The sequence below is a fragment of the Balearica regulorum genome, chromosome 25 (assembly GCF_011004875.1).
Source record: "Balearica regulorum gibbericeps isolate bBalReg1 chromosome 25, bBalReg1.pri, whole genome shotgun sequence".
Lineage (NCBI taxonomy): Eukaryota > Metazoa > Chordata > Aves > Gruiformes > Gruidae > Balearica > Balearica regulorum.
In genome coordinates, this window is record NC_046208.1 from 3,644,955 (window position 1) to 3,669,632 (window position 24,678).

The 24,678-nt window shown below is 54.1% G+C and overlaps 2 protein-coding genes across 2 annotated transcripts in view; one reads left to right on the plus strand and one right to left on the minus strand.

Moving 5' to 3' along the window:
• The window catches only part of RBBP5 (RB binding protein 5, histone lysine methyltransferase complex subunit), a 38,320-nt gene extending 31,644 nt beyond the window's left edge, over positions 1-6,676 (plus strand). The window contains exon 14 of the mRNA XM_075776183.1: positions 6,535-6,676. Within this exon, the coding sequence (XP_075632298.1) occupies positions 6,535-6,542 (8 nt within the window). The 3' untranslated portion in view covers positions 6,543-6,676. The remainder of the gene's footprint in view (positions 1-6,534) is intronic.
• Positions 1-23,686, minus strand: part of CNTN2 (contactin 2) — a 33,045-nt gene extending 9,359 nt beyond the window's left edge. The window contains exons 1-14 of the mRNA XM_075776177.1: positions 23,513-23,686; positions 10,993-11,099; positions 6,328-6,472; positions 5,881-6,056; positions 5,460-5,555; positions 4,945-5,154; positions 4,233-4,332; positions 3,790-3,965; positions 2,949-3,085; positions 2,286-2,415; positions 1,248-1,398; positions 839-966; positions 288-463; positions 29-149 (exon numbers count right to left, since the gene is read on the minus strand). Coding sequence (XP_075632292.1) covers positions 29-149; positions 288-463; positions 839-966; positions 1,248-1,398; positions 2,286-2,415; positions 2,949-3,085; positions 3,790-3,965; positions 4,233-4,332; positions 4,945-5,154; positions 5,460-5,555; positions 5,881-6,056; positions 6,328-6,472; positions 10,993-11,047 — 1,801 coding nt within the window. The 5' untranslated portion in view covers positions 11,048-11,099; positions 23,513-23,686. The remainder of the gene's footprint in view (positions 1-28; positions 150-287; positions 464-838; positions 967-1,247; positions 1,399-2,285; positions 2,416-2,948; positions 3,086-3,789; positions 3,966-4,232; positions 4,333-4,944; positions 5,155-5,459; positions 5,556-5,880; positions 6,057-6,327; positions 6,473-10,992; positions 11,100-23,512) is intronic.
• Positions 23,687-24,678: the final 992 nt, after the last annotated feature.

Below are 24,678 nucleotides of genomic sequence, written 5' to 3' on the forward strand. Positions count from 1 at the left end.
GCAGGGGACTTTACGACAGAGAAATTACCTCTGACAGTCAGCGTGGCTGACTCCGAAGCACTGTCCACAACTGTCTGGGCTGTACACGTGTACCGTCCCGAGTGCTTCAGCTGGGTGTTGAAGATGCTGAGGTCCCCTATGGCTTCCTTCTGCGTGGAGAAGAGAGAAGACAGTGGGGAGAGCATTTGAACACGCCTGATCACAATCCAGCACTCGCCATGCAGACGAAGAAGCCGTTATTAGTTGTCTGTCCTTTTTGATGGTACATAATTGCCCTTTCTACTCACCACACTGGCTCGCCGGTAGTGCCCCTCAGACTTGTCAAAGTCAATGGGGAAATCATCTAGTGACCAGGTGAAGGTTAGGTCCATAGTTGGATCATGGGACGCGTGACATTGCAGAGTAAGGTTTTCACCCACGTTGATATCGGCACTAGATGGTGCCAATGTGATTTTGGTGGCATCTGCAGAGAAAGAGCAGGGAGGGCTGTTAGCTGCAGATGTCCACGTTCCAGATGTATATTAATCTGCAGAGCATCCAAACCAACTAACGCTTTCCAAGTTGTTCATCATCCCTGTCTAACAGCTGTAGTTTTACAGGAGGAAGATGAGGGATTACAGTGGTTAGAAAATGGAAATGCTTTTCTCAAGGACCAGTTGTTGGCAGGTATGATTTGGTGGGTCAGGCAGAAGGTTTGCTGCTCCACAGGCTGAAATGTCTCTGATTCCCTGAGTGTTGCATTGTTTTTTGGGAGTATGAGGAGAGGAGAAATACCACATCATGGCATTCTGAGACGTTTCTTGCACGATTGACCCCAAATCAAGGCAAACATCTCTACCTCGAACAGAGAGGATTCCAGTGCTGTTGGCTTTGCCCATGAAATTCTCAGCAAAGCAGGTGTACTTTCCCTCATCAGATTTGCTGATATTCTGGAGGATCAAGGTGCCATCTGTGGTAATAGTCACCCTGAAAGGAAGAAGAACCATACAAGAGGAAGGTTAAAATGTCGCTTCACTCTGTACACCTGACAATTTCCAGCACTCGTTGATTTTAGAGAAACTGGTGATAAAGACAGGACTGCAAAATATTACGTGGGAGTGTCTAAAGAAGAAACTAGAGGAATAACAAAGTGCTTATGTTCGGGGATGTAGCAGCGCACTTGGGTCATCAAGTCCAGTCTTCTGGCAAGAAAAAAAAAAGTGATTTTAGCTACGGTTTCTAGGTGGAAGCTGACTCGGTGCTGCTACCTGCTACTGTTGATCAGAAGCTCAGTCCCTTTCGTCCAGAGCACAGTGGCTTTTGGTGCTGCTCTTGGTTGGCATGGGATGATGACCTTCCCACTTCGGGCTGCAGGTATCAGTCGCTTCACTGGGTTTAGTCTAAAATCTGGTGCTAAGGCTACAGGGGAAAAAAAGAGGATTAAGGAATGATTACGGAACCCTGCTGTGTGAGCATTTTAACTGCCATGTAACTAGGTATTGATTTGTTGTGAGGTGACTTGGTAACAGAAGCATGGCAATATCTGGTGAGCGAGATGGAGTGATTCCTCTGCTGCCGGGTGGTTTCTAACGCCTGCCAAGGCAGGTGTTATGTGGCACGTGTCGTACTTAGCGATGGTGATATGACCCTAACAAGTGCAAGGTCTTTGAGAGACACAAGAACAGCTGCTTTTGAAAATGTAGAGGATGTTCTCTTCAATATCCTGACCAAAGTCACCAATGCGGACATCCAGCTTGCCTAAAACTCCTCCTGGAATTGCAGAGATAGAATCGGGTTTTATCTGTTGCCCTCATGCATTGCAGCGTGTTAATGTTGAACAGTTGATGCTTAGGGCCTTTAATTTATCTCTGGCATCTACTGACCACGAGGAGATAAGCTTTTAGACTAATGTGGAATGGGTTTGGCATCAGTCCAGTTCCAGTCACCATCCATCAAAGCAGGGTGAATGGATACTGAACTCTTCTCTTTGACCTCTTTCCTCCAAAGAAGAGGAAGGCTGTGGAGTGGAAGGAAGCTCGTAGTGCTGCTGCTGCCTGTCCTGTACACTTTCTGTAGCAAAACAGATGTCCTTGTTCTCTTTCAGCGTTACTGAATTTACACAAGATTTAAATTTTAAAGGGCTGTAGAGTGTCTTGTTGAACCAGCAACTGTATTTCAATGGTGAGTGAAGCAGTTTTTGTCTGCTCTTATCTTACTCTGAGATTGCAAGCATAGGATATTAGGAAGAGAGCTAAAATTCTTCAGTGTCCCATTGAAACCCAGACCACTGGGAAATGAGAAATTACCTTGCACTGTTAATTCAGCACTTGCATATACTGTGCCATGCTTGTTCTCAGCCACACACTGATACATGCCAGAGTCCTCCAGGACTAGCTTGGAAAATCTCAGCTCTCCACCGCTCACTTCGATGCGGTTCTGTGCAAACAAGAGGATGAACCCATTAGATGAGAAAAACAAAAATGGAACTCAAGCCTCGTGTGTTCAGGGTTGAGTTTCATTACAGACTCTTATGCCAGTTTGAAGCCAGCATGGTTTTCCATGGGAGAAAACGCAGGCTGTTTTTTCTGTGTGTCCAGTCACTACCCCACGTCACTGTGCTCTGTTTGCTGAGACTTCTGAGCGCCTGAGCAGCAACGTGCAGGTCACACAAAGACAGGTACAAGGTGCTATTTATCTGCCCTGATAACTGGCTATGAGTTCCTGTAGTTGCATGAAGCAATGGCTGGGATGGCAGTGACGGGAGAAGGAACTTGCTGTCGGTAAGGACTGTGGCATTGCTTTGCAGCCTCATGGGGGCACATGGAATAGGGATGCAGGGTGATAAAACAGGGTTGAGATGCATTTGCAGCGAGGCAGGAGAGGGTCTAAGTCTGGAGTAGCAGGTTCGGTACTGCAAGTTGTGGTGTGTGCACTGGCTGAGCTGCTCTCGCCGTCAGACCTGTCGGTACCTGGGAGGTCAGCGGCTGCCCGTCCCGAAGCCATCGGACTGCGGGCCTGGGTTTGCCAGCAGCTGCGCAGCTCCAGCGCAGGTCGGACCCGATGTCGGCTTCCGTGTCTGTGATCACCTTCAGCCACTCCGGCTGAGCTGGAAAGGAGCAAGAGAGGTGGCAGAGCCAAGAAGATCAGATGAGAGGTTTGTTGTGCCAGGCAGGCAGAAGGATGCTCATTGTGTCATCTCTGCTGGCAGATTTATTTATCACAGCATGGTTCACCATAGTAACAGCCTTCGCCTTTTGTGCAGCGACGCATGGCCGAGTCCTCGATGGGTCTGGCTGCAGCTGTACATGTGGACTGCACAAAATTACGGCAGAATCCAGATCCGAGGAAGAACATTATGGTTTCCCTTCTTAAGAGTAAATGTAGTCATTCCTGAACTTCAGGAAAGACTGGATTCAGACTAAGATAAACAGGTTAAGTTTTGGAACTTGACTAGATCTGATTAATAGCTCCAAGCATTAACCCTTGTGGAAGTACCCCAGCCTTGGAGAGGACCTTGGTTGAGAGCCAAGTTTGATTTTTACCACTACGCTTCCTTCCCTGGTTAACTCATTTTTGCTAGAATTATTTTAGAGCAAGTTAGGAGGTCTCTCTCTACTGGCCATAGCCTAAATGTATCCACTGAGGAAAGGTACCAGTGATCTCTGCGGGTCTTTGTTATGGTTTTGCAATAGGTTTAATTGGGGCTGATACGAGGCAGGATCAGAGGTGGTGGTTTCACTCCCAAAGGCTCAGTCTGTTGCCTGGGGCATCTTGCTGTGCTCTGGCAAGGCATGTGTTTAAATGTGTTACCTTGAATGATGATGCGGCCCTGGTAGGTGTCTCTCCCTTTGATGTTTTCAGCCTCACACTCATAAGTGCCTTCATCCTCAAAGCCAACGTCCTGGATCTGCAAGAGGGGCTCGCTGCCGATCCACTTGGAGGACTGTGAGCCGTCCAGCTTCCTCCACTTTATTCGAGGAACAGGGCTATGTAAAAGTAAATATTTTTTTTTACTCTTGGGTACCCCATGCTGCATTACAGTGTAGTGTAACTCAGTCCCCATTTAGCCACCCAGGTCCCATCCCAGCTGGGCCTTGGCCAGCAGGACAGATGGCTTTGGCCAATTCCTCCCTCCTCCTCTTCCCCCTCCATCTCTGGTCTACAAGACCCATCCAAGAGAGGGGCTGTGAAAGTTGCAGGTTCTGCGGTGCCCTCCCCGTCCCGAGCCTGAGCGACGCAGATGCGGCACTCACTTTCCAAAGGCAAAACACTCCAAAGTCACCATCTGCCCAGCCAGAGCGTAGGTGTCTGCAGGAAACCTGGCTTTTATGCTGGGTGCGTACTGCCTGGCATCTGTTAAAAGGAAAGCACTGCTGAGGAGTTCTGGATGACTTTAAAATGGCACGCGTGAGGTCTTAAAAGGGGTTACACTACTTTGCAAAATTTTCGTGCGTTTGGATAATTTACGGGTGGCAGAGGCTAAGTCTCATTTTCCTCTTAAAACAGCTCTTACTAAAGTCTCTTAAAAACCTCTTTACAACACCTCAGGACTATTCCTCCTTAATTTCCTACCTGCTTAAGTCCCTTCACCCTGCCCAAGAAATATCTTTAGCTGCCCCTCTGCGAGGTCACCAAAGGGCAGAGTACTTTCAGAGATATGTGAGCCTGCACAGGCTGCACCTTCTGCCATTTCTCTTTTACAAACCAAACAGAGAAACCCCGTGTTTCGTAGCTACACAAGGGTAAAACCCCAGGGTTTGCAGCTACACAAGCAGCAAAGCCTGGAGAGAGGACTGCTTCCCCCAGGTTCCAGCCAATTAATATTTTTATAAGCTCTTAAGCTCCCTTGAGAGGCTGGTGGGTGATGTGAGCACTACTGGAGTCCTGGGGAGCCCGAGTGCTTTGTGGCAGCTTGTTAATTTTGCATTTTGCCCAGTCCCCTCGTGATAATCCAAGAGCACTGACCCTCTGCAGAGAGGCTGAGCCGGGAGAACTTGCTGAAAACACTCTTGGTGATGAAGTCGATGTGGCTGGTGGCAAAGCATGAATAGTTCCCCAGGTCAGAAGCTTCTGTCTTGGCAATGTAAAGGTTTCCTGTGGTCTGAGAGACGAAACGCCTTCCATCGGCTGGGATGAAATTGGGAAACTCATTGAGGAGCCATCGATAGGATAAGCCTGTGGGGAAAATAAAAAGGAACAAACTGCACAAGTTGCCTCTGTCCTCTGAGCTGGGACTAAACCAAGCAGGCTGTCTTCTACACCAGCCTAAGCTGAAGTTGGTCCTTGGATGTTTTCTCCACATGCTAAGTCTTCTGTTTTGTTGCTTTACAGAACCTGAATTAAAACCAAATTTGCTTCCCTAAAATTCCCAAAGAAAAGCAAGGAGTGATTCACATCCCTTGCTCTGTTGCATCTCTCCACCCGGCACCGGCAGTGCTGCTAATCCCCGCTGGTGGCAATGCTGAAATGCAAACCCTTACCTGGGTAGTGGGGAGGAGGGCTGCAGGCGAACATCACTCCCCAGCCTTCTGTAATCTTCACGGGGTCTCGCTCTTCTGCGGAGAATTCCTGCAAAACTAAACATGCAAAGTGAAACCTGTCCACGGACAAAAAACCAGCTGGAGGAATTCCTGTCTTTTATCTCCTCCTCCACAGACTGATCTTTTCAGTGGTTGTACGGAGGGAGATCCAAAAATATTACTGACTTTATCTGTAGCGCATCAAATTTCTACCGCACCTCCATGTTAATGGAAAGTGCCAGGGGATTTCTCCAAGTGATGATGTTGGGTACCGTGCACAGGAGAGCTTCTCTCCAACCTTTATTAGTGCGAGCAGAGGGGCTGAGTTTACCCCCGACAGAACTGTGGCTGCATTTCATTTACCTTGTGGAGACAAACTTACAGCCAAAGCGGAGGGAAGCTTCCCTGCTGACCACCGTGCCCCTGGAATTAGAGGCCACACATTGGTAGGAGCCAGCATCCTTGGCTTTCACTGGGTTGCTTATCACTAGGTCGCCTGCAACCAGCCTGTAACGGGAATCTGGCTCCATCTTTATCTCTGTGCCATTCATCTTCCACCTGCCAAGAGCAAGCGTAAAGAGTGAGAGGGGTAAATACTCCTTGCAACACTCGTGGTGCCTCGCAGGAGGCTCTGCTTGTTGGTTTTTCCAGCTGTGGTGTGTTGGGATTTGAGTTAGATTTGTGTCTGGTCTGTGACCTGGGAGGGATGGCACATCTCGTGTGGACAAGGAGGCCGATTCCCACGTTAGTGATTTTCTTTTATATAAAAGTGGAGAACAGAAAGCAAAATTCTTGATGGTTGTGTCGCGGTCCTGGTACAGGACCTCACCTGTAGGTCGCAGGGGGACTGGCTCTTGCTCGGCAAGCCAGCGTGACTTTCTCTTCTGCTGAGCCTTCAGGGAAGAGGGTGTGGACCGGCTGCTCTTCGAACACTGGTCCGTAGTTCCTTGTGCTGCTCTGTGCTCGGCACCAAACTGCAAGAGAGGGAAAACCTGCTCAGCTCAACTTAGCTTTTTCTAAAAATTCTCATTTTTAGTTTTGTAGGGTGTCCCCGGCCGCGTCAGAACTGCACCTAGAATAAAAGAAGGAGCAACGTGAAAATCACAACCCATCTGTCACCGCAGCCCAGCCCCAACCATGGCTTTAGGCAGATAACGTGCATTTCCCACTGAGCATCTCGCACCATCTCAGCCGTGCCAGAGGGACCAGACACGCTTAAAGACATGCAGATGAAGGACAACTGACACACGCCTCTTGGAAAACCGTGCACAGACGAGACTGGAGCTGGGAACCCCTGGCTGCCCCCCTTGTCCCTGGCAGTGAGGACATGCTGGTTCCTCCTTTGTACAAACTTCGGCTGGTTGATTCTTCTGAAGTCCTCTCCAGGACAAGGGAGGAGAGAAGGAGAACCTGGATCTTTGCAGCTCTGCCACCGCCTCCCTGCACACCCCTGGCAGATCCCCTCCATCCCTCCGTCTGCAACATCATCAGCTCTTGACGACTCAAACCTGCTGCTTGCTGGCACGCAAACCAGCGCTGCAGGTATCAGTTCTGCGATTCAGCTAATGGGATGAGCTTGAAGCTTCCTTTGTGTTCAGATGTGGGTTTGATTCTCCTCTTGCTGTTATGAGCACAGCTCAGGCATAGGTCCAAGAGGAACGTAAGAACCTGCCTGGCTTCTCCTGTGCCGTGCCTGGGCCACGCTTTGGTGTGGCGATGATGTTTCACTGGAAAGTGCCAGCTGTCCGCAGTGAGTGATGCTGTGTCTCAGAGAAATGGCAAACCCTAGCAGACCCCCTTCCACGCAGGCTTAATGGAAATGGCAGCGCAAATAAATAAGAACAAAGCAGAAGCTGCCTGGAAATCTCCTCACTGCAGAAGCAGCTAGTGGGATAAGGATCGTCAGCAAGTCTGTTTTCTCCCTGGCACCCTGCGCGGGGACGGAGCCACCTCAAGGCAGCATGCTCCCAGCACAGTCCCCCTCTGCCTCTGCAGTGATAAGCTCGGAGATGCTTAGGTAGCCCCGGGATCCTTCCATGCTTTGTAATTGAATTAATAACTGTCTTAAAACTGCCATGCCAACCAGCAATCTGTTTCCTTCCCTACAGTACACAGCATGGTCACTAGTTAAATTAAGCGACTCCAATAAGTGTGATGTTTTATGCAAGAGTAACTTCCAGCAGGGAACGGCCAGCTCAGCTCTCCTGGGCTCGGGGGAAGCAGCCCTTTACCTGTAGCTCCTGGGGTTCGTCTCATGTTCCGGCTGCTCTTGCATGCGGAGATGAGGGTGAGACGGGAGAGGGGCTCCACTAATTGGCTCAGTGGGTTCGGAGCAGCTGTCGGCTGCTCCTTGTGTCCGAGCCTCGGCCAATTACCCAGCCCTCAGCCCCGGGAGCGGGGATGTGCCGCTGCAAGGGAGGCACGTGCAGGCAGGAGCCTGATGGTCCCTGGCGTCACACGGGAGAGAGGGACTGTAGCCTGCGTTTAATACTTCGAAATAAGAGAAAAGCTGCCTTTTGAGGGTTGTATTCCCTCCAAATCCATGTAGGTGCCATTTTCCTTCTAGAATAGTTATATTCACAAAGGAGAAGCTTGTGTAAGCTGGAAATCTCTCAGTTGGGTCAGCAACGGCTGTGCTGAGCCAGTCTCAGCTGGAAATAACTCTGCTGACCAGCCAGTAAAATAATCATGACTTAACAGAGAATTAATAAGAAAGTAGAATATTAATTGTGTTCTGATAGATGGTAGTGAATATATTAAGGTTTAACAGCTTTACATTTTGAGATTAATAGGTAGCATATGGTAAATAATTTCTATTTATTTAACAAATAAAATCTATATTATTAACACTCACATGTATGCCTTTTCTCCTGGGATGCTCTTTCACAATCAAGCCAAATTACGCTAATCATCCCTTCTGATTCCACCCAGAGTCTGCACCCCGTTGCTCTCCGCTGCTGTCCCCTTTTCTCTGCCAAGGTTGCAGACTACAACTGTCAGGCATTGATTTTCCCAAATGTAATCAATGCCAGCAGTTCGGATGAGTTCTTATCTACAGTTCCAAGGTGTCGGGGTGGTGTTGGGGGTGAAATGCCTGGATCTCACTCATTAAGCAAAACAACGGTTAGATTAAAGTAATAATTAAATAGTTACAAGATCGGGATATGGTTAGAACTAAGAATTGAGAGCAAAGCAGAGTGGTAAATCTTAGTGCCTCTGAGGCTGATCGTCTGGGCTGCTTCTGTCAGCCCAGAACTCTTATTTTTAATGGTACCAAAACAGGTACCTTCCTTGGGCTCTAGCATTTGGGTAGCGGGGAAAAGACAAACACAAAATAAAGGTCGTGAAGGCTGCAAGCCAAATTTGCAAGAGGCAGAGTGATGGGCTCAGAATTGGGGATGCCTTATACAGCCCTACTTTCTGTGTTAAAATCCAGCTAGGTGAGCAGCAATTATGGTAAATATGCTGCTACGCCTCTCTAGAACAACATTCATTATTAGGAAAAATAAATGTTAACACCAAAATAAACAAGAATAGGTGAAAGTGGAACATCTGAAAATTAAGATTTGGAAAAACAGCTGCAGAAATGCTTGAAGATTTCACATAGCGCTCCAAGAGTGATTTGTGCTACTGTTTGGGAGAGAAAAATACCCTATCACGAAGTACACCACCAAGGATGTAGGCAGTCTCTGTGAATATAAAAAAATCCCAAACTTTATACCAGATATGGCTGGAATAGACAAAGCTCAAACCTCTCCTTTGCCACTGCAGTGAGCAGGGAGGTGGCGCTGGCCCGTTTCTGACAGGGTGGTTTTGCATTATTTTTAGTATTTGGAATACGCTGAAAGTCAGACCTGGAAAGCCCAGGTGTCCAGGAGGCTGAACGCTTTCCCTTTGTGCTGAGCCTCACGCTAGCTTTGGACACCAGGAAATGATAAATGTCTCAGCTGAATGTTTTCCAAGATATATTCCAGTTTATGAGGACATCAGCAGCAATGCTTTTATTGAGCACAGGCAGCATAGCCGTAGCTCCGGAGCACTGACCACAGCCTGAAGCCTTGGCACATGGGGGAGCTGGGCAATTAATTGGTTTTATAGGAAATCTGAACACACACATGTGCACAAAATCAAAGTGGTTATTTCTGAGAGCAGCTCTCTGAGGAACAGAGGGTTATTTTTAACGAGAAGCTTTCTGAGGAACAAAGGGACAGCGCTTTGGCTAGCCTTAAATTTCAAGATTTTCCATGGCTTTTACTGAATGAAGAAAGGCCAGAGAGATTTTTAGACTTTCCTGACAGCCTTGTTCGTTAAAGAGTCGTCCCTGTGCACTTCATAAGCTTTAAACCTTGACATACTGCTGGGAATCAGCCTTTCGGTGATGTGGCAGAGGGAGGGCTGGCGTTACCAACCCAGCTTCCCAGGGCTGGAGCTGACAGCCCAGACCTGGAGCCTTTGGGTCTTCACCCACTCCGGAGTGGTTCCTTGAGCCTCATCTATAGCCGGTATTATTTTGTCCCTGGTCCCTCGCTCGTGTTCACAGTGAGGATTTCTGTCTGTCCCAGCTGGCTCCCGTGATCCTGCATCACCAGCCAAAGGTCAAGAGCAAATAACCCTCCCAGGCTTTCCAGTGAGTCATTTTTTGTGGGCTCAGCTTGGATGGGGAGCGAGTTGCAGGAACTCAGCTGGTTAATGGGAGAGCCCAACTCCATCTTGCTGCCTCTACCAGATTTGGGTCAGACCAATTTCCAAACAGGCTAATTGCCTCCCAATCTAGGGCAGCCACCCCTCCCTCTGCCTCCTCAGGGATCCAGAGAACATTAAAAGGTAATTAGATATTTATAAGGACAGGCGAGCAGTCTGTGCCTGGGATGATGAATTATCTTGACGACGTTATCTAATTCTCAGTTGTCTGAAATGAAACCTGAAAAGGGACCTTCAGAGTGCGGCCTGAGACCCCCCGAGATCCAGAAATGGTCCCCGATGAATGACAAATGGGGGAATCTTTGCAGCCAGGGCACAGCCAAAAAAGCATCCCTAGAAAAACCAGGAGGTGAAGCGGCTTTGCCGTGAGCGAGTCCTGGCAGGAGGAGATTCCTCCTTGCGCCAAGGCCAGGACGAGCCCGGGCAGAGCGGGCTGCAGAGAGGCACGGTCCTGCCGAGGCTTTACCTGGGGTTCTGCATATCCCGCGTTTCACCTACATCTGAATTTAAAATGGGGGAGACGTGTGTGTCAACAGTTCCTGTCCTCTTGAGCGGTACAAGAGAGGTTGGACATAGCACAGACGCATTCCCTGGTTGCATAAACCCAGGAGAACCAGCCTTCAGCATCGCTGCGGCCCCGAAAGCCCTGAGCAGAGCACGGAGGGGTGCGACCCAGGCGAGCAACACGTACATGGGCATACCCCGGGCAACGTCCCGCTTGGCACCTCCGACAGCCCCTCAACAGCTCTCCCACGGAAACCTCTGGGCCGGAGAGGCGAGGGGCTGCTCTTACCCAGAAAGGTGATGACAACGAGGGATGTGCGGAGAAATCCAGCGGTGCCTCCCATCCTGCGCCTCCCGCCGGGTTATGGCCTCTGCGGGTGAGTGGGGACGGCAGCCCTGCCAAGACAGAGAAAGGAGTTATCCGAGTTATCTGCAGCATTTCTGGGGCTCTGCTCGGGGCCAGCTGCACGTCCCCGCTGGCCACGGGCCCGGGGTGGGAGTCACTCGGGAGCAAACATCCAGCTGCCCAGAGAGGAGCACGCAGAGTTTGAACGAGCTCTTTCTTTCTGACATAACAGATCTGGTTGGGAAATTGTTCCTCCTCCCTTACTATTCGCTATTCTTCCTCCCTCCTCCAAAAATAACCCTTCCTTCGTAGCATTTTTTATTAAAAAACACAAAACCAGAAGCACGCAGGATATTGGTTGGGGGGGGGGAGGAGGAAGAAATAATTTGTTCTTGTTATTTTGTGAAAAAGGCATCTTTAATTGAAACTCTTCAGGCAGGGAGTCACTGCTTTTGGGTGCTGTGCCAGCCCCGAGCCTCTTGTTCTGGAGAGGTTGGGGGGACCCAGCTCGTCACCGCGCACCGCACCCCGGCTTGCAGAGCATCCGTGCAGCGAGCTCGCGCTTGCAGGGCGGCGTGGAAAGCGAGTGGCACGAAGTGGCTGCCCAGGGCTGGGTCATTTCCTGCTTTTCTTCCAAGTTTAATGCATTTGAATAGTTAATCAAGAGATAACGGAGCACCAAGGCATTTCTTGGTGCCGTGAGACACATTAGTAAGCGGAGCAGCGATTTCCCATCCCCTCCACAGACTCCTGTCATCCAAGATCTCTCAAAAAGAAAAAAAAAACCCAGACAAAACACCGAGCAGTTTGGGCAGACCCTGGTCCCTGCGCTCTCCTGGCTGCACCCACCGCGGGACCAGCTTCAGCACACGCACTTCTTTCCCTGTAACTCCGGCGGGGATGCCGGGCCGGGATTTTTTTACTCTCTTTGTTAACAAACGCTTTTGAAATAACGCATCGAAGAGCAGCGGAGCCTGGCGTTCCCCGGTGCCCTCCCAAACGCACACCCCAGTGAGCTGCTGCTGAAGGCGCTGCCAAAAGCCGGGCTGCTCGTGGGCTGCGGGTGCTGCTTATCCCTCTGCTCCAGCTGGTGCCACTTCCACGCCTCTCCCTGCCCATCTGTCTGCCCGAGCAGGCAGCGCCGCTCCGAAGCTCCTCCGAGCAGGGATTAGCTTTCTGTCCCGCGGGATGCAGCCCCCCCCGTACGTTGGCTGCTTTTAAAAATCCAGCGTCCCGCTCACGACTAGCAGCCCTTGAAACGCGGCTGAGCAAACAGTGATAGTCCCGTGTTTGCTTCACGTCCTGCCTCCGGGGACCCTGCCGGGGTGGAAGAGCCACCTGGCCCCTGTGTCCCTCACCCAAAAGGGAAGATGGTGCTACCAACACTTGAAAGGGAGGAGGCAGCATCCCAAATCCTCTTTGATTTTTATCTTGCTCGGGTCAGAGGGCTGGATCCCAGCCTCCCGGTCCAGCGCTGATAAAGCAGAGCCCAGCCTGCTTGTTTGTACCCCCGTTAAATATTTTTTATGTGGCAGGCCCCTAAATAAGGCTGGTGCTTAACTGCTCTGCGTGGCCGGGGAAGGAGGGACCCCTGCCACGAAGAAACGGCAGGAGAGGGCTGAGCTGTGTCAGCCCGGCGGTTCGGGTACGACGAGGAGAAAGGCGTGAGACGCATTTACATGAAAGCTGCTCCACGGACTTTGTTCCAGCAGCCCTGAAGTGAGTCAGTCACATGAAATCACTTGATGTCAACGAGAATCATGGCCCAAACGGTGTCCTGAACCCACGGCCTTTCAGCTAACACTGCCTCATTGTTCCCCTGCCTTCACCCTCTGCCTGCTTCTCTCGCATGTGTCTTGTGCTCACGTCGTAAGCACTTTGGGACAAGGACCAGCTTTTAGCTCGATCTGTTTTGCAGGCAGCGCTGTGATGTGGGCTTGCAGGCAATGCCAGCACTGCACTAATTAATAAGTTGACTTTTCCAAGTCTCCGCAGCTTGGTTTCTTCACCAGCGTGTTCCAATGCCCAGGGTTTGTGAAAAGCAGCGAGCATCGGAGCTGTTCCTACACCCAGCGGCAGCAAATTAAAGCAAGAGAGCCTCGCTCCATCGCTGCCGGCCCCATTTTCTGAGGCTGAGAGTCCTCTGCCTGTGCCCCGGGAGCTGCCCACAAAGGCACTGCCCGGCTGCAGCTTTGCTCTCTTCCATTCGCTTGTCCTCTCACTTTTAAAACAAATAGGAAAGAGCGTGGGAAAGTTGGATTTTGTTATTGTTAATAAGGAGCGGGCGGCGTGAGGAGGTCGGGGAGCGCGGTGTTGGCCATCCGCCCTCCCGGGGGGCTGGAGGCTCCTCCGGGCTGCTCCTGCCCCTCTGCCCCTTTCTGGTTTTATCAGCACTTTGCACGTTCTGCCGTATGAAGCAGAGACGCTGCATTTGAGCGAGAGCGAATTGCATCCTGCCTCTCCGGGGTAGTTTCGCCTAAACAAGCAGCGGTCCCAAGGGCTGAGCTGAGATCTGGTCGGGAGGAGAGGAGGGTGAGCTGAGATGCCCTTCTGCAGGAATACTTCTGCCAGCGTCCCCCGTCGGCTTCCATCCCTGCAGCTGGGCAAAGCTGGTGTCTTGTAAAAATTAAGCTGATTTCAATTATTTAATTAGTTATTGATTCATTATTTATGATGTAAACTACTGCTTTGATCCCCAGATCTGCTGCCGGCTCCAGCTCTGCAGCTTCCCTCTTTCCACCCCGACCCCACATCTGCTCTGATCCTTAGTGGTCCTTAGTTTTCTCTTCTCACTTCCTTGTGTCCATCCCTCCCCTTGCTCCGAGATCCCCCTCACACACACCGACGTGTATTTCCTCCTGAAACCCTTGGGGCTCTGTCCAAGGACGAGGCGTGCGGTGCTGCTGCTCTGCAGGCGTGGGGAGGGAGGCTTGTGTGGAGGGGGGCACGGGGAGATGCTGCTGGTTCGCTTTTTTGAATCCAGCCTCAGCCCAATCCTTTGTAAAAAATTAGGAACGTGATACCCAGGGAGAGCTCCGGGTACGATCCACAGCAAACGAACACGTAAGAAAGTAACAGAGTAATTTCTACCAGTGCTGACGCTGTATTTGTTCGCAATTAGAGACTGGATGAAATAATCCTCTCAGAGACTGTTTTGCGTGTTCCTGATTGTCTTATCACCTAAGTGCCGCGATCGAATTGTGCCCGAGGGCCTGACGCTGCGAGATTGCACCTGAGGCTGCGCTGGGACCCTGGGGGCATCTTAACGCCGCGACCTCGAGCCGTGGATCCTGCATCTGACTCTGAACTTCTACGAAGCATGGGCGTGCGCTTTGCATCTGATATTTCGGCCTGCTCTCCATCCTTAATTAGAAGAGGGTCCGCAGGGACCTGTTCTTTCCCCTCTTCATAGGGTATTTTGACAGTCACTCGAGAGCCTTCTGTTGTACTGAAAGAGGATCTGTCATCCCTGCTAATGGATGCTGTCATTAATACTTCCAGTAGCAAGGGAGGCATGGGCACACTCGAAAACACGTGCATTAGCCCTTTCCTTGGAGCCCCTGGGAGCTGGGAGCGATCCATTATCGTGGAGGCAGAGTTAAAGAGCTGCGCAGAGATTCTGAGTCCTCCTGAGCCTCTGCCAGAGGAGATGTTGCCTTGTCCGGCACCCACAGCTCCAGTTCTCACTGTGGAGCAGCATCACGTGGAGGAGGCAACTCCAGCAGGACTCCGGGCGTGGGGCGAGAGGGCCAGAAATGGCTTTTGGTAGGAGATGGGCTTTAACAAAGAGGTGGCTTGGCCGGCACAGGCAAAGTGCAATCTATTACCGGGATAAACGAGTGCAATTCAGTCTTCTGTGGGTAGGTGATGAGATGAACGTTTGGGTGTAAGTGGGGCAGCTCCTGCTGCTGCAGCGTTCCCCAGGCAAGGATTGCTCCTGAGGGTGGGTGACGCAGGAATTTGCCCTGTGCTGTGAGTGCCCCTTTTATTAAGGATGCTTGCTAAGGCTGGAAAGGGCACGCTTTTGATCTTTGCTGGATTTTGGCTTGCAAAACCCCTTCAAGGTTAGGTACGTTTTGTCCATCTCCAGAACAGCATGTTTCAATGAGTTGCAAATGGTTTTATTGTAATGTATCTGTCCTCTTGTAAAACTGCCTGTGCTCAGGGGAGGTTGATTTAGATGCAAACTCTGTATTAAGCCTTTGCTGAGCTTTTTTTTGGGTTCGGATCTGTTGGTGGCTCCAGGACCTGCAGCAGCTGCTGCTGCAGAAATCCTGGGCCACCCAAAAGCCATCCTAAGCAGTGAAGTCTCCAAATGAGCACCAAAAGCACCCTCAGAGGGGTGCAGAGCCCCGCAGTGAGGTTCAACCTTCCCTGGCTCGTCAGTCATCCCATAACAGACACCTCCCCGGCGCGGGTCAGGACCCGGTGCAGAGAAGTGCTGCGGGCTCTGCCCGCTCGCTTTGATACCTGTCCCCCGCTGCTGCGGAGATGTGTCCCAGAAACACTTCTAGCAATAGCTGGGGGGTCCTGCATGCCCTGGGTGGGTTGGGGTTGCTCTTGACGTGTTAGAAAAGTCCCAGAGTCTCTGTCCTCATGCAGCTTTGGAAGGCAGAGCCCTTCTCTGCTGCTCTGCAGGCGGAGGAGCAGCATCAGCTGCTTTCCCAACCGTCAGCTACACCCTGCTGTCCCTGTGCCACCCTGTCACCCTCACCCAGAGCGTGCGGGACGGCTGCTGTCACCGCTGCAGGGACTGTGCGACGGGCGCATTCACCTGCTCTGGGCTCTGCGTTCCCCGTTTGTGCCCCGATATTTCCCCGAGGAGCCGGGCAGCGAGACAGAGGGAGGGGACAGCTTGGGGACCTGGAGGAGGAGAGCTCTCCCGCTGGCTGTGCTCGCACAGGAGGAGCTGAGGCTGGTGCAGGAGGCTCAGAACCTCCAGCCCGGGGCTGCGGGAGCAGATGGTGCTCACAGCCCGGCCTCCCTCCCTGCCGGCAGCTCCCCGCCGGGCTGCGGCCATGCCACCCGCAGCTGGAGCTGGAGCCGAAGCTTTCCTGTCCGGATGCATTTGGTATCGCTGATGGGCCGAGGCGTTAGCACGAAGGGGGGATGCGCTCTGCAGGCTGCGGTGCCCAGCACGGTGCGTCCTGCCTGCGCGGGGGCTTTGCTGCGGGGCTGGGTGAAGGAGGCACCTTCGGCCCAGGTGGGCTGGATTAAAGCAGGTGTTTCCAGTCTGTCCGTCCGTCTGTCCGCCCGGTGAGCCTGCCCTCGCTGCTGCTTTTGCCCATGGGCCAGGCAGGCAGGGGCGGTGCGGTGTGGTGCCACGGCCGTGGTGCTCAGCAGCCCGGCTGGGGGACAAGGGAGATGGTCTATGGCAGAGGGGCTGAGCCCCGGGACGGGGGCTGAGCCCCCAGGCAGGGAGCAAGGGGCTTTCACAGGCCAGGCTGACCCAGAGCCCAGCAATGCTGCCCTGGCCCCGTGCCCCCGGTGTCAGCAATTACAATCAGCCCTCGTTAGTGTAATTGCAGGCAGGGCTGGGCTCTGCCCTCCCAGCTCCGTGCAGCCTGGAGAGTGTGATGGAGGGAGGTAAGGGGGGAAAGAAGAGAGGCAGATGTTTGATTTGGGGGCATTCAAGCACCCGGAGGAGGAGATGGGGGGGGGAGCTGCAGCGTGGCAGGACCCTGTCAGGAGGGGATGGGTGCGGGGGGTTGCCCGTTAGCATGACTGGGAAGGGTGGTCTGAGCTCCCTCGGGGGAGTTCGTATCGCTGCGTGCTGGCACTGTGAGTTTGCTGTGGTTTGCTGTAGCTTTGGCTGGTTTGTGCTGCTGTCTTGCAGGCTTGGTGGCTGCTGCCAGTTTGGGGTGCCCCAGCTGTGCTGTGGTCTTAACCCCCAGCACGGCCCCTGTGTCCCTGTCCCTTCCCCAGCGAGAGCCTGGGGCGTCCTGCCCGTCTCCGGGGACTGTTGGCTGGGATAGAGATACGGCTAGGAAGGAAATCAAGCAGCAAAGTGCCAAGCTGGGGGTAGTGCACCGTGCAAACCTGCTTTGCTTCCTGCTAAAAGTTAGTTGCATTTGCTAGGGCACCCCCAAAACTCTGGGCTGGGGTTTTGTTTGGCTCTGGTCCTGTGGCTTGCTGTTGAAGGGGCTCGGTGCGTGGCCCTGCCTTGCGGGGCTGGGCAGGGATGCTGCGGGACTCCTCGCAGTGCACTGCAAACCAATTTACATCTGGAACGATTCTGAATTGCCACATCCATGGAAACTAACGGGCTTCTCCCTTTGACATGGAGCATCCGGAGGGATGCGCTCTGCTCCCCGTGCCGAGCAAACCCGGTGGGGCCAGGGCCCGAGGTGCGTGTGTGCACGGGCACTAATGAATTGTTCCAGAGAGCGCAGCAGGCTGCAGGGTTTGGGGTGTGAAATGGGCGGGGGGCAGAGCATCGCCCCCATGGCTGTACAGTTTTCTGGGCAAATCAGCTGGCCGGTACAGGAACGTCTCAACACGTGGGGTACCCACGTGTGGGCTTGTCTGTGCTCACACACGCGTGTGCGTGGGGCAACACGGCACCGGGGAATGGTCAGTGGTGACTCCAGCGCTGCTGGGTTTATTTTATTTAATGTCCCCGGTGCCGGCCCGGGGAGGGGGGGGAAGGCTCTGGGCATCCCCTTCCCCGGGCTGTGAGACCAACTGGGGAGGGGACACGCCAGGACGGGTGCTCTCGCCCTGCACCAGCCCCTTGGCTAGGCTGCTGTGTCTTGGCAATCACCGATTAATTTAATTGTACTGGAACTGGCTTGATAAGGATCAATGTTTGATCAGCAGCTCCTGCTCTTTCCTCCCAAGGTGGGTGAAGGGAGGGGAGCGGCTCAGAGCGGCATGGGGGTGTAGTGAGAGGGGGCAGCCCCGATCATCCGTTGTCCTGGGAAAGATGGGAGAAAAATCTCTGCGAGGGGAAGGAAAGCCCTGCCCGCGGGATGCGGGGATCTCTGCTTCAGCAAATGCGTCACTGGTGTGACTGGGGAGAGCCCCGTGCTGCTGGAGGGGGACCGGGCCACCGCGCTCGTGCCTTCTGCATCACTTCATCTATGTTAGATGGACCCGTGTTTGAGCAAAGCGCTGGGAGAAGAGCTGATGCTTTCGGGCTGCACCTCTCCAAGTGGGTTCTGTGGGGCTTTACGGGGATAAGCGTGTGGTGTGCCACAGGCGAGGCAGTCCTGGTGCCTAAAAGCAACCCCTGCCATCGGCAGGAAGAGCTTCAGCTTCACCTGGGGACAAAATGGGCCGGTCTTGTCCTCCTCACCCTGGCAGAAGGAGCAGGCAGGGCTCTCTGGTGCGATCCCAGCAGGACAGCTGCGTTAAGGCACGGTCTCCAAGCATCCTTTGTTTTCTCTGCATCTTTTAAGTGTTTTTTTCTAATAATTGGTTGGTGCATTCGTGTACATCATGGGTCACGGCACTTCATTGTAAGAGGGTCTCAGTGGGAGTTTTCTTTTGGTTTAGCCCCCCGCCAACAGGCAAACCCCCGTGCTTGTGCCCAGCTCAGCACCTCTTTGTGCAGCAGACAAAGCCGGGATCTGCGTTCGGTCCCGAGACACGGGCCGGGGGTGTGCGCAGTGCTGGGGCGTGATGGGTTTGGGGCTGGACTGGTTATGAGTGGGCCTGAACAAACACTTTTTACTGCTCTTCTTGTTGTGTTGGGCAGTTTAAATTTTAGATCTGAGCTTGTAGTTAGTGTCTTTGCTTTTCGCCCCCCCCCCCCCCCCCCCCCGAACTGGCCAGATCCCATCCCTGCCTGCAGTCACCTTAGTGCCTTGGGGTGGTGGGAATCCAGCCTGAGCTGTGTGATCCTCAGCTCTGCTGCAATAAACCCTTGGTAAACACCCAAGGGTTTGGAACTGAAGTGTTTGATGGGACCTGGAGGCTTCCCCGTGGCCGGAGCTGGCTCGTGCCACCTCCAGGCGAGACCTCGGTGGGCACGGGCAGCGCTGCCAGGGCGGCTGCAGCAGGAAATGCCGTGGGGACCAGCACAGCCTGTTAGAAAGCAAAGGAGACCAACAGAAACAGGCAGGAGACCTTCCCACGCTGGTTTCGGACCTGGGGGGGCAGAGGGGACGGAGGAGGTTTTGCTCGGGAGGGGATTTCCCCACGAGCTGCCCGCTGCCTCCAGGCTGGGCACGAGCGTGGTGTTCGAGCGAGGCTGCCGGCGTGCGGCTCCTAAGCTCTCCCTGAAGACTTGTATTTCAATCAATATAGCCCGAGTCGATAGCAGCTGGAAGGATGCTCAAAGTCTTTGAAAACAAGGCCACAAGTGACTCCAGTTTAGCACATGGGTGTTTGAGAGACGTCTGCTTAAAATCCTCGTTAACGCCCTGATTACGGTTGCTAAAGTTCCAAATATTGGGCCCTTCTTACAGACACTCCCCTGCAAATTCACTCTGTTGCAAACAGCTCTCTAAGCATAGCTGAGCACAGCCTTGCAACCGCTCTGCCCAGGAAACGCAGATTATTCGTCTGGGGTGGCGCGGGGATGCCGAGACAGGCTGAACGTCAGGCTGCCGCGCTGGCAGGAGGGACGGGAAGGGAGTTAAAGTCTGGCTACGCGTGCTGCCACCATCTCCCCACAATAAAACTCCAAAATAAAGCTTCACGTTGCAGGTTTTCCTTTCCTCTTACAGCACGACACCACGCGTTGAGCACGCAGAGCTCGGCTGCGGGGAGCTCTGCCTAAACCCCGGGACATCCGCAGCGCTGCCAGCCTCGCAAACCCACCCACTTTCTGCTATTAGCGCTGCCGAGGCGTCATCAGCAGAAACTCTTTGATGTGGCACCGGTATAAATAGCTCCTACCTGCGATGGAGCCTGGCCCCGTCCCCTCCCCTCCGCTGCCTGGTAAATCGCTTGGCAGGAGCCAGTCCCGCGGAGAGGCTGTAGCGAGGGGAAACAAGCGCAGAACTCGGGGAAACCTCCTGGCTAACGCAGCCCCGGGAAGGTGACGTGTTACGTGGGGAAGCCCTAACGCCTACCAGCCCGTCACGCCGGCCGCCCTGTTTGTGTCGCTGGGTTAGGTCCTGCCAGCAGCAAGAGCCTTCCCGGTGTGGCGGGGGTCCGTGCGTGGCACCGGGCATCTGCCCCAGCCCCGCGGAGCTCCTCGCCTTGGCCCTGCCGCGCTGCTGGGTGCTTGTGCTGCCTGTGCCGGGGGGTGATGGGTGCTGGGGGGGTGCGGTATGCCCGGGCAGAGGGGACCTTGGTGAAGCGATGCTAGAATCCTCTCCCTGTCCCCTGCAATGCTCCTTGGAAGGCATCATCCCTGTGTCCAACGTTCTCGCCTTTCTCACCGATGTTGCTTAAAGTGGTTTTAGTATTCAGTCCCCAAAGAGACTGAAGCAGCCAAGCTGCTCTCTTTATAAAAACAAGCAAGAACCAGCACAAAACATATATCCCTCTCCCTTCCTCCAGCATAGGCTCCCTGGTTTATGGCTGTCTGGTGCAGGACTGACAGCTCTACAGGCTGTACGATAAATAATACGTGTAATAATTTAGGACCTAGGCTGCTGTTGGGGGCTGGGTTCGGTATTCCACCACTGGCTGTGGGTGAGAATACCGCTCGTGCTCCCTGAGGTCTTGGGCCATCTGCCTCGTGGTCGTGGTGAACATCCCTCCGGTAAGATCCCGGACCCCGCGCCTGTGTCATGGCAGTGGGAGCGAGAGTGTGTGTCACGGGGAGGAAAACGTTTTGGGTTGAGGGAAAGAGCTTTTGTGTATCTCCATAGTGGACTTTGTTTCCATGTCTGCCGAGACCTATTCCTTCTCTACAGCTCCACAAGCACCCAAAGACATCTAGTGTCAGGAAAAGATAGAAGGTGTCTAGAAAGAGCCTGATATAGCTTATCACAGCAGATTTTAATAATGTTTCTTCCCTTCTATTTACGTTTTTTGACTCTTAAGGGACTCTCTAAGGAAGCCTCTTACCTCTTTCTGTGTATCTGCACTTTAACAGCATCTCTGAAATCCCCTGGTCAATGCTGGGCTTTCCTGCGTGATGTATTTGTTTATATGGCAACACCGCGAGCTAACCTGGCGCGAAGGGGATGTGTGCAGCGATGTGGTCCCATTGCTGCAGAGCCCTGAGCTTACAGGGTTGCCATCAGCCCATCCCAGAAATCTTCCTGGGCATCAGTGGTTCCACATCCCTGGAAAGCCGGGCTGATAGAGCACGACACTGATTTAGGAAGGAGAGACGTGCCTCCAGCTGTGTAGGATAACTACAGGCAGTACTGCGTTAACCCAATCCTCATGAGACAGAGCAAAACCCATCCCGGTGTTGAGCAGAAGGGCAGTCCTCTGGGCTGGCCAGCGCGGGTGAGCCCGGTGCTGTGAGCTAGCCCTGTGGCCACTGAGCCCGGGGCTCGTTGGCTCCCACAGCTCTGCTGAGCGGGGAGCCCTGTGCCCCTCGGCTGGGGAGCTGTCGGGAGGCTCCCTCGGGGTGCGATGTGTTCCAGGTGACTGCGTGGCTTTGTGTCGCGCCCAGCGCCTTCAAGGGAAAATCTCAGGGATTGGGGTGGTGGCATAGTCACTGCAAGGGGACAAAGCGCTGCGGGAGACCTTGGGGCTTGCGGGGGCTGCTGAAGGGAGGAGGCACTGAGGAACGCGGCGAGGTGTCTGCCTCTCGTCGGGCTGATGAGTTTTCGTGGATGATTTGGACATGCATAAAGCATGGAGGGCAGCTGAACAGCCAGGCCGTGCTTTAACGCACGTGAGCCGAGTCTCCACGTGGACTCCCAGCTCCATGGGCCAGACCCTCCGTGCACCACGTCTGGTGCGTGCGTGGGAAATGCCTCCCTAATGACATGGTTGGGTTTTTCTGCCTTTTGTGATTCGCTTGTGGTAGGTCTGCAGAGAAAATAACACCACAGGCCCTTCAATTCTCTGCAGATATTTTGAGTGACAAAAGTCGTGGTTGCTTTGTTTGATAGTAATTGGTCAGGTGATGGAGAAGAGCGTTAGCATCCCTTTGTCTCAATCTGCTCGTGCTCCAGGGAGAGTGTGCAGCTGGGCTTGACATGACCCTCTCGTCTTCTGGGGGTTTTTTAGCTTTGGGTAATGCTAATCTACCTCTGGAAAGTACAGTTATTTCTAGAAAGTGTGAGACCCCCTGCTTTCCTGAATTAGCGAAGCAAGTGGCTTTTGGGGTTGGGGGTGTTGCTGTCGGGTGTGCTCGGTACTAAATATACAGCCTGGAGGGGTTCGTGGGCGGATGCAAACCTGTCCCTAAACCTCCTGCAAGAACCTGTGCTTCAGCTTTGCTCCCTTGGAGCTTGTTGGGGCCGTGCCTGGAGATGGCCTGGGAGGAGCAAGGGCCGTTCTCGGGGTCTGGCTAAAGCCTCGGGCTGCGGTTGCTGCTGGGGAGGACTTGGGTTGCTCCCAGCTCTCGGATGTAAAGGCTGCTGCCTCCCATCCTCAAAGCAACTAGTGTTTCCTTAGAGAGATGACAATCTATGAATACTCCCCAGTCCAGCCAGAAGAATAATGCTGAGGCTCGTGGGAGTGGTGCAAACCTGAGGGAGTCGGTGGGTCAGGACGGGTGAGCTGCAAAGGGAGGAGGGAGCTCAGGAAGTTTTAAGACGTGGGACTGGAGCCCCACGAAGCACCCCCAGCCTGTCCTGCACGGGCCTGGGCTGGGCAAGTTCTTGTCCGTGACTTTGCCCGGAGCCCCTCCGGCTCCCCGCTGCCCTGAGCTTCCCTGACACGCTGCGAAGCCCCAACCAGCCTCAGACACAGAAATCCCCCACCGTGTGCCCGGAGCAGCCCCGTCTCCCACCCCGCTCATGGGGGTGCATGGGCAGGGGGACTTAGGACACTGTGGTCTTCCTCGTCCTCCCTCCCTGGAGAGGGAACTCGGGTCTCTCGGGCCGCTCTCGGCTCTGCCAGCCCGTGCTGGAGATGCTGAAATAGTTTTGTGCAGCAAAAGCTGTGCGAGCCCCCCGCCCCTCCCAGGCACCGCGCTGAAGATGCCTGACCCCGCCAGCGAGCTCTCAAAGTGCTCCTAGCCAGAATGCACCAGGAAAAGCGTAACAGTAATAAATAATAAGAATAAAAATATTCCCCGACTTATCCCGTAAGAGACGTTTCTGCTGACAGCCGTGTCGACCTCGGTTGCTCAGCCCCTGCCACAAGTGCCACAGCCGTAGCCCCCCCACCCCCTTCCTCCCAACTCCACCCCCGGCTCCTCTCCAGCGCAGGCAGAGCCCGCATCGCCTGCAAAGCCATCACCCGCGAGAAATGCCCAAACCAACCCCTTGCTCTCGCCTCCCCGTCCCTGCCGGAGGCGAGCGGGATCTGGCAGGTTCCCTCTCGCCGGAGCAAAGCCGAGCACGCCTGCGAGTTGGCTCCGATGGGGAATGATGCCCTGAAACCCGGAGCCTCTTTTCTCCCTCGCGGATGGAGGAAGGAGGGCGAAGGCGCTTACCTTGTGCGGGGTGGATGCGTGTGCATGAGCCGGGGGCCCGCGGGGCCCCGTCGCTGCCGGAGGCTCGGCTGCGAGGCAGCGCTTGGCTGGTGCCTGCCCGAGTGTGGATGTGTGTGCCCAAAGCCACTGCAGCATCTCTGCATTAGGATGTGCTCCTCCCTCTCCTCCCTCCTTGCGTGCGCGCTCCCTCGCTCGCTGCCAACCACCACGCCGGTCCCTGGAGAGGGTATTTTTTTTTTTTCCTCTGCCTTTACCTCACTTGCCACAGTCCAAGGACCAGTCAGGGAGGCAGAGCAACTTGCAGCATCATGCATAATTCATGCCCTTCCTCAGCCTCCCTGGCTGCTGCTCCCACCAGTCCCCAGCAGAAGCCCCTCGGCTGCACCGATCGCCGCTGGCTCGTCCCGTCCCCGGGGCCGGAGCAGGTGTGGGCCCGGGGGGCTGAGCCCCGGCTGGGGGATGGCAGCAGGATGGGGGGCTGAGCCCCGGCTGGGGGATGGCAGCAGGACGGGGGGCTGAGCCCCGGCTGGGGGATGGCAGCAGGATGGGGGGCTGAGCCCCGGCTGGGGGGGTGTCTCGGCAGGGACACCCACCTCTGTGCAGCGTGTGCGTGTTTCTGTGCATGTGCACGCCCCCGGGGTTAAATACACGTATATCTGTATAGATACACACATAACCAGGCGTATATGCACGCTGGGGAGATTGCTTTATAGCAAAATTTTGGGAAGCTCCATCGAGCCGAGTGCAGCCGTCATAGGTGGTGCCCGACCTGCGCCGTGCCGGGGAGGACGGGGTTTCCTCGCAGCAGGGTTAGCAGTGCGTGACCGAGGGGGTGGCTGCCTGGCGTGGGGCTGGGGGGTGGCAGCGGGGTCAGCTTTGGGTTTTTGGGTGCGCAGGAGCCGTGTTTGGCTGTTGCTGCGGTCTGAGGGGCTTAGGGCTGGGCTCGCCTGCGTTGGCAGCGCTCTGCAAACAGTAGCTGTGCCCCCCACAAAGCTGCACCCAGAGCCCTTCCTGGTGAATATTTGCAGCCACAAGATCTTTGCTGTTTTCTGGCTGGTCTGTCTGGGTGGAGTGATGCTATGAGATGTGATGGGGATGCTCCAGGACCTCCTCCGTGACACCCTGCAGGCACTGAGGTTTGGGGGAAAGGGATGCTGCCGATCCCA